The sequence below is a fragment of the Mus pahari genome, chromosome 2, assembly GCF_900095145.1.
Source record: "Mus pahari chromosome 2, PAHARI_EIJ_v1.1, whole genome shotgun sequence".
Classification (NCBI taxonomy): Eukaryota; Metazoa; Chordata; class Mammalia; order Rodentia; family Muridae; genus Mus; species Mus pahari.
In genome coordinates, this window is record NC_034591.1 from 161,496,126 (window position 1) to 161,504,899 (window position 8,774).

An 8,774-nucleotide genomic window follows, 5' to 3' on the forward strand; every position below is an offset into this window, starting at 1 on the left:
TCTGCCTGTGTCCCCAGTGCTCCCCACCAGGAGTGCTGTCTGCCTGTGTCCCTCAGTGCTCCCCACCAGGAGTGCTGTCTGCCTGTGTCCCCAGTGCTCCCCACCAGGAGTGCTGTCCACCTATGCTGCTTCTCTTCCCCACTTTGACCTCTGTGACAATGCTTCATCTCTCATCATTTTGCAAAGTTTAAGCTTCAGAGGCATCCTCAGTACTGTGGGACCTTCTTGAGCCCTGGCAGTCAAGTCCAACTGCCTGCCTCTTCTTTAGCCTTGGCTTTTTGTCCCAGCCATCTGTCCTTTGTCCTCATACCTGTTGTCAATTTGATATAAACTAGAGACAGCTGGGAAGAGGGACCCTCCACTGAGGACTTGGCTTCCATCTTGTTAGCATGTGGGCGTATCTGTGGTACTGTTTGATTAATGGTTGATGTAGGAGGGATTAGCACACTGTGGGTTCCAGTTGTATGAAAAGCTAGCTGAGCTCAATCCTAGGAACAACTTGAGGCTCCTGCCTCAAGTTCCTGCCCTGATTTCCCTTCATGATGGGTCGTGAGCTGGGAGTCATAAGTGTGCAAGATGAAATAGCCCCACATATGCACACACCCATTAGTAACCTTCTTACTGCTGTGATAAAACACCATGGCCGAGTACATCAAGGCAAGCAGCAGGCATGGTGGTCAGGGCAGGAAACTGAGAGCTCATATCTTCAGATGCATGCAGGAAGCTTACTGGCAGTAAGGCAAGGCTATCCAGTCTCAACGCCTGCTCCCGAGAAGTGCTTCCTCTAGCAAGGCTGTACCTTGTAAGCTTCCCCAAAGAGCACCACCAACTGGGGATTAGGCCATCAAATCCACGCCCATGGGGACATTTATCTCTGCAAGCTGCTTGCAGTGTGGTGTCAATCACCGCAACAGAAAGCAAACCAGAACACCATCCTTGGTCTTCATCTCCCTTCACCTCCCTCCCCAGATTCCATAGCTGTCCCACTATACTGATGGCACCGAGGTGCATGTGGCCTGCACCTTCCTCTTTCAGGCACTGAACTTTTCCAGTGCTCTATCAGACACTAATACTTGCACACCCCAGGCACCATCTCTGAGGGGGTCCAAAAGCGCTAACCTTGGCCTGTTGCCTCCTCCCACCCCCACCACCCATTCTGGGCTATATAAGAAGCAGGGGTTGGCTCTTCCCTCATTTCCATCCTTTAAAAGGTTACTAAGGGATGGAGATGTGGCTCAGCGCAAATCCCTGGGACTTATCCCCAGTACCAGAGGCTCCTAATGAATCTTTCCAAAGTTCAGCAGCAAATTGCTTCATAACAAACACCATTACCTTGTCAGTTCCAATGCTTCCCTGACCAGATGTCTCCCTCTGTTTCTGAAAATGTCAACCTGAAGATGTCACTGCCCTCTTGAAGCCATATTTTCACTGTAGCTCCTAATGTCCCCATTCATGTGGCCAGGTGAGTTTTCCCACTGGCTGGATGGTGGCTCAGGGCTCCCTGCCTGCTTCTGCCTGGTTTCTCACTTTCTGCAGTTTCCTCCTCTTATGGGCTGTGTGCTGAGGCAGTATCGTGTGCCCATGCTATGTGTGCATGCATGTGACCACCTGTGTGTGTCTGAGTGTGTGCATGTGTGGGAACACTGATGTGTACAGGAACAGGAGTAGGAGATGAGAGGACAACCTTGGGTGGTGGCCCTCAGATCCATCCACTCTTGAGACACGGTCTTTTTCAGTGCACTGGCTATCTAGAGACCTGTAAGATGCTGGTGTCTATCTGGGGAGCTTCTTACACCCTTACCTCCAACTGTGTATGACCCTATTTCAGTGTCCATAGACCTCAGGTGGCCCATGAGCACTCTCTCTGCTTCTGAGTGACATTCCCAGCCACTGTAGTAAAAATGCCTACTTTAGCTTCTGCTGAGTTCTCAATATCATCCAACCACAGAGCTTACACTCCTGTTCAGTTGTGCATAGTCTGTCATCTGGAATGAATGCTGTCGAATGTGCCAAACAAGGTCCTGATGGCCAAACCATCTCCAGACAGAGGTTTCTGGCAAACAACAGTCTGGGGACTTAAGCCTGGGTGTTCCAGCCAGCTTTTGAAGCTGCAGGCCCTTCTAGAGAGGTAGCATTTGCTTCCCAAAGCCTTGTTAGACGGAGTCTTTACCTGCTGTTATGTTATACAGTATGGCACTGGTCCCAGGCTCCAGGATGCAACTCTCCAGGGTTGGGCAGTGAACATGAAGGCAGTTGACATTGTCGTGGATGGGATCGTGGAAGAAGACAGCCACATTACAGGAAACTGAAAAGGCCAAGGGAATCAGCTTAGGGTTAGGATCCTGGCTTCCATCAGTTGTGTATTTGTGTATGAGAGAGAGAGAGAGAGAGACAGAGAGAGACAGAGAGAGACAGAGAGAGACAGAGAGAGACAGAGAGAGACAGAGAGAGACAGAGAGAGACAGAGAGAGACAGAGTATCACTACACAGCCCAGGTGGGCCTTAATTTTTAAAAAAAAAAAACACAAAGAACTTTTTTTTTAGATTTATTTATTTACTTTATGTATGTGAGTACACTGTAGCTATACAGATGGTTGTGAGCCTTCATGTGGTTGTTGGGAATTGAATTTTTAGGACCTCTGCTTGCTCCGGCCCAAAGATTTATTTATTATTATACATAAGTACATGGTAGCTGACTTCAGACAGCACCAGAAGAGGGTGTCAGATCTCATTACGGGTGGTGTGAGTCACCATGTGGTTTCTGAAATTTGAACTCAGGACCTTCGGAAGAGCGGTCAGTGCTCTTACCCACTGAGCCATCTTACCAGCCCCCAGGTGAGCCTTAAATTTGTGATAGTCCTACCCAGCCTCCTAGTGCTGGGATCACAGGGACATAACCACCAAGCTTGGCTTTGCTACCAGTCAGATGAGATCTGAGTAACTTCTATTTCTTTCTGGAACATTGAATGAATCTCGTATTGTGGTTATATATTTTCAGAACATTATAAACTATTAAAGCTATATAATACACCTATTTGAAAGAAAATATTATTCTAAATACTCTAATATATTCCTTTCCACAGAGTACACCTGGAATTTTTACTTGATTTTCATTCTTTTGAGACAGAGGTCTCTCTAAGTAGCTCTAGCTGGCCTGGAACTTGTTATATAGACCAGTCTGGGCTCAGGCCTTGCAGCAATTCTCCTGCCTAAGTGCTGGGACTGTAAGTGTGAGCTACCATAACCAGCCTTATGCTGATGGACTGATCACATATTTAGAGACAGGGTCTCACTGTATATCCTGGCTGGCCTGATACTCACTGTGTAGACCAGGCTGGCTTTGAACTCAGAGATCTTTTTGACTCTGCCTGCTAGGATTAAAGGCACACACCATCATATCCCATAGAATCATTATATTTTAGTCTTAGTAGTTTTTGTGCATGAAAAACATCAGTTGTCTACACAAAGCTCTGGAAAGTACCTGTGTGGTTTCTAAGTACAACATGGTCTCTGAGTGCTAAGGTCCTGGGGCCACTAGAGGAAGAAGGAGGAACATAAAAAGAAAGATGTGGGCTGGAGAGATGGCTTGGTGGGTAAGAGTACTGACTGCTCTTCCAGAGGTCCTGAGTTCAATTTCCAGCAACCACATGGTGGATCACAACCATCTGTAATGGGGTCTGATGCACTCTTCTGGTGTGTATCTGAAGATAGCTACAGTGTATTCATATAAATAAAAATAAATGAATCTTTTAAAAAAAGAAAGAAAGAAAGAAAGAAAGAAAGAAAGAAAGAAAGAAAGAAAGAAAGAAAGAAAGAAAGAAAGAGAAAGAAAGGAAAGAAAGAAAGATGCTCCAACACAGACAAGGGAAGGACAGAGTGGGGACAGCCAGAAGATGGCATGACACCTGAGGGTGTGGATCTCGGTTCAAATGTTTTCCCAGGAGAAGCCTGATCAGTGACTCTTAAATACACAAGGATGCTGGTGTCAGTGGGCAGGGCATATCTGCTTATCACATATTCACGCTGGCTTTTGTTTTCCAGATCTGTCGCTTTAAACATACTGGTTATTTCTGGAAACCAAGAATCAGAGTTACTGGGTGCAAAACTTTGTGCATCTGTCCTGATGTGTATATGCACTGAGAGTTCTTTCCTATTGCAGAGCAGCCAGGCCCATGTGATGTGTCAGCTGGCTCAGAGGTATCACACTCTTTAATAAAACAGGATTACAGAGATACAGTGTCTCACCTCAAGCATGCTGGGGGTGCCATGCATGTAGGTCAGGGAGTGTGCTGTGCTGAGGGGTTGCGGGTAGAGGTCAGGGAAAGCACTGTGCTGTATTGGTGGGGATCATGAGGTCAGAGAGGGCACTGTGCTGTGGAGCCCTGCTCTGCCCTTCAGGAGAGTTAGCCATGGAGAGCTACAGCTTCAGTCTCACTTCTGGGACACCCTCAGATTTCTGCAGCATTTCTTATTTTTTTTTCCCAGAAGAGAAATAATAAGACAAAATTAATTACTAATACATTGGGTTGCAAAACCCCCAAGGATGGTTCTGGGAAGTTGTAAGGGAAAGGAACTGAAAAAGTTATTTAATATTTAGATTTGTGATAAGAAAGTCATTGGTGTGATAGAGAGCAGTATTGGATCTTACTCTATTGCCTGAGCTGGCCTTGAACTCAGACTTATTATATATCCCAGAGTGACCACAATTTCATGGCAATTCCTCTGCCTCAGCCTCCCTGGTTTTGGGATTATAGGCATCAGCCACCACACCTCGCTTATAGAGACTGATTTTTATTGGAATAACTTTTTATGAAAGATTTTATTTTTAATTATATGTACTTGTGTATCTATGAGAGGGGAGGCATGTGGCATCAGTGCATCTTGTGGAGGACAGGGGTATCAGATCCCTGGAGCTGGAGCTGGAGTTACAGAAGGTGGGAGCCGCTCAGTGTGGGTGCTGGGACTTGAACCCAGATCCTCTACAAAAGTAATAGGAGTTCTTAACCACTGAGAAACCTCTCTAATCTCTCCAGCCCTGACATGTTTTCTATGGAGCTGGGAATGTGGCACCCATCCATAATCTCCGCTTTCCAGAGGCTGAAGGGGACAGATCAGGATTCCCCAAGAAGAGGACAGGGGGAGAGGGAGGGAGGGAAGAAAGGACATAAGGACACTGACCTTCTATTTCATGTATATGTTTCAATGTTCCAGCTCCGTGCGGAAGTGTGACAAGTCTGGGCCCTGTCGTCCTGTCCTGCCTTCCTGACTGCAGAGACTCTGGGCTCATGGAGAGTCCCGGATGACTGCCCTGGACGGTTTTTCTATTTAATGTTGATATGTGATAAGCATGTGAGTGTGATATATGTGTGTGAGTGCTCGTGTGTCAGAGGACAGCCTTGGGTGTCAGTCCTCTTCTGCCTTGTTTGAGGCACCGTCTCTGCTTTTTGGCTGCTGCATGCCTTAGGCTAGCTGGCCTTAGAGCTATCAAGGATTCCCCTGTCTCTACCTTCCATCTCCCTTTAGGGCCACTGGGAATTATAGATGCTCATATTCCTGTGCCTAGCTTTAAGTGGGCTCTGGGGATTCAAACTTGGTACCTCACACTTGTCTGGCAAGCCCTTTAGCCACTAAGCCATCTCCCCAGCTCTGTTTTGGTTTTGTTTTCATTTCAGCAAGATGTCATGTATTCCAGGCTGGCCTCAAACTCATTACGTAGCTGAGGACAACCTTGAACTTGTGATCTCCCTGTTTTCATCCCTCAGTGTTGAGATTACAGAAGTGGGCCACCGCTCTGGGTTTATGTACTGGAGGCCTCCAGCATGGTAGGCAGGCACCCTACAAACTTAACTGAACCCCCAGCCCATGACCCTGCTCTGAAAAGATTCTTTTTTATCAAATCATTGTTCTTTGTGCCTCTTTAGCTTTGAAGGTCATGGCTTGTGACAAGTCTCTCAAACCACTATCCCTGAAAATCTGGCCGCCCTCCTAGACAGCGCTCTAAACTTTATTCAGAAATTTGCATATGCAATTGGCTAAGCAATGTCTTTAATGAATAATCAGTATCAAATTATGGTTAAAAGACAGTGAGGCCCCTGTGGGGATGGCTTTAACCATACACTGTGTTGCTCTCACATCTTTCTACCTAGCTTTAAAAGAACTGAAAATGTCTTCAAGCAGTTTTGACCTTGAAGGCGTTCACACCCAAATCCCATTTATAGGGAAACTTGAAGATAGCATATCTACACTCTAACTTCCTGTACAATGTGCCCCATGCTTTATAAGCTGTGAGACACATCTTATAAGATAGACATGACACTGAAACCACCAAAAGTTATTTTAAGAAGAAATTATTAAACATGGTGGTGCTTGCTTATAATCCCAGCACTTGGGATTTAGGGATGGAGGACCAGGAATTAAAGGCCCGTCTCCACTGAAAAGTGAATTCAAACTGGGTCACATGTAAGTACATCTCAAACAAACAGAGGAGCCTCACAGCTATACCAGACCAGTACAGGATCAAGCCAGTCGGCTTTCCAGCAGGAGTCGAAAGGGGATTGAGAGCCCTTACTTCTAACAGAGGAGCTGTTGACAGTTGATGGCTTCATGGGAGGGGACTCAGGGTTGGTTGGCTTTTCTTTCTTTCCTTCTTTTTTCCTCCCCCTTAGGGGAGCAGTTCTTGGTCATGCCCAGGAGAATCTGGGCAAGACAAACTGGAGTCAGTGGGTTATTTTTTAAAAGGAGAATATGAAGCGAGTGGTGGTGAGGGATCTAGAAAGGTTAGAAGTTAGAGGTTCGAGGGCAGAGTGAGGGTGAATGTAGTCAAAACACTGAGATTCTCAGACTTAACAGAAAACATCTTAAAAGCACTGAGAAACAAAAGTAAATACAGTTTAAAAGTTAGTTACTGTAAACCCTGGTCGTTTGTGTTTGTTGTTTGGTTTTGAGACACAGTCTTAGCCCCTGCTGGTCACAGTGTAACTGTGTAGCCTATGTAACTGAGGCTTGATCCATCCCATCCCACCACCACCACTTTCCAGTTCCTAAATGCTGGGTCTGCATTCATGGGCCACAGCACCGGGTTTATTGGAAACATTTGGATTATAAAATAATCAAGTTAGTTAACCCTGAAAGAAAGAACTTCGTCAAAGAAAGCAGGATACCACGGGTTCTATAGCTTAAAGAAGATCACGTTCAAAATCACCTGCTCTGCTGCTGCCCACCCTGGGTCCTTCTGCTCCTCCCTCTCTACCTGGGCCTCATGCTCCTGGAGTCCTCTCTGGCCCTCCCCCTATGGGCCTAATGCTCTGGTTTCGGGGTCCTCCCTGGTTTCACCCCCCACCCCACCCCCAGTCTTGGCCCTCGTGCTGTGACACTACCCAAGTAGGCTCTGCCAGCCCCGCTTGCTCTTGCTCGCACTTACCATCCTTCCGGAGGCAGCAGCTCCGGCCGCACTTCTGCCCAGTGTTCTCGGAGTAGTACTTGAGGAACTGGGCACCCAACCTCTGAGACTCCTCCAGGTCCAAGAGCATCCCCGGGAAGCGGCGGATCCAGCAATCTCTGTAGAACACAGTGGGTGAGCAGAGCCCGTGCACCGCGCTAGCCAGCCCCAGCAGCAGCAGCAGCCCCGCCGCCCGCATCTCTCCGGTGCTGAAGGGAGGCAGTTGGAGCTGATCATGGGCTGCTAGGGCTGCGAGGGGCGTCCTTCTGCCCAGGCATCTCGGCACCTTTTTTGTTCCTTTCCAGCTGGGCCCCGGGAGAGTGCTGGCCTTGCGGCCTTGTCTCTGAACCCTGTCCAGCAAGTTTTGGTGTTCTGACCCTTCCTGTCTTGAAGTCGGGGATGCTCCAGTCAGCTAGTCAGCTATTCTTCTTTCTCTAGGAGTAAAGAGTCACAGACACCTTTTCCTAGGCAGGAATAAAGGTCAGGAGAAACCCTAGCCCTGAGTCCTGCTGAGAAAACAATTACCTAGTCTCTTGACATCAGATTAAGGGAGACTCTGTTTTCAGAAACAACACATTGTTTTGTGAGGTGTTCACTATAGGCTTAAGAGCTGGTGACGACTGTATTTTTTTCTCCCTAAGTTTTGTTGTTCTGGCTCCAGAGAAAACCAGTTCTTGTACTTGTTTGACTTTTTATTATTAAAAAACAAACAAACAAACAAAAAAAACAAAAAACAAAAACAAAACTTGAAAGGAAAAAATAGAAAAAGAAATATATTTAAAATGTTTAATTTTGCGATAAATGCAATTGTATATATTCTGGTTACTTCTTAGGGCCAGTAGTTTTCTTGTAAGCCTAAAAGAAACTAAAGATTCAACCCACTGACCCCAATTCAGCACGCTCATAACGAAGGGGAATATGACAGCCTTGAAAAGGCATATGGCTCCATCCCCAGTAACTCTGTGACCCAACATACCTGCCTCCCTGCTGAACACCATGTGCATGCGCATGTCTCACAGCCACTTCGTGGTTGCCCATGTGGTGGGCAGAGACAACTTGCCAGAGTTGTGTTTTCCTGCTACCACATGATTCGAGGTTCAAACTCAGAGCATCAGGAGTCCTCAACAAGCACTTTGACCTGCCCAGCCACCCCACCAGCCGGACAGCTGGACCTTACCTTATTTATATTCTCTCTCTCTCTCTCTCTCTCTCTCTCTCTCTCTCTCTCTCTCTCTCTCTCTCTCTCTCTGCCCTGCCTGCTCCCCTTCCCCATCCCCAGCCTTTTCTCCAGACAGGGTTTCTCTGTGTGGTCCTGGCTGGCCTCAGCTCAGGTAGG

At 47.0% G+C, this 8,774-nt stretch overlaps 1 protein-coding gene across 1 annotated transcript in view; it reads right to left on the reverse strand.

Moving 5' to 3' along the window:
- The window catches only part of Mansc4 (MANSC domain containing 4), a 9,256-nt gene extending 1,556 nt beyond the window's left edge, over positions 1 to 7,700 (reverse strand). Inside the window, exons 1-2 of the mRNA XM_021191830.1 lie at positions 7,421 to 7,700; positions 2,171 to 2,305 (exon numbers count right to left, since the gene is read on the reverse strand). Coding sequence (XP_021047489.1) covers positions 2,171 to 2,305; positions 7,421 to 7,637 — 352 coding nt within the window. The 5' untranslated portion in view covers positions 7,638 to 7,700. The remainder of the gene's footprint in view (positions 1 to 2,170; positions 2,306 to 7,420) is intronic.
- Between the last annotated feature and the right edge of the window lie 1,074 nt (positions 7,701 to 8,774).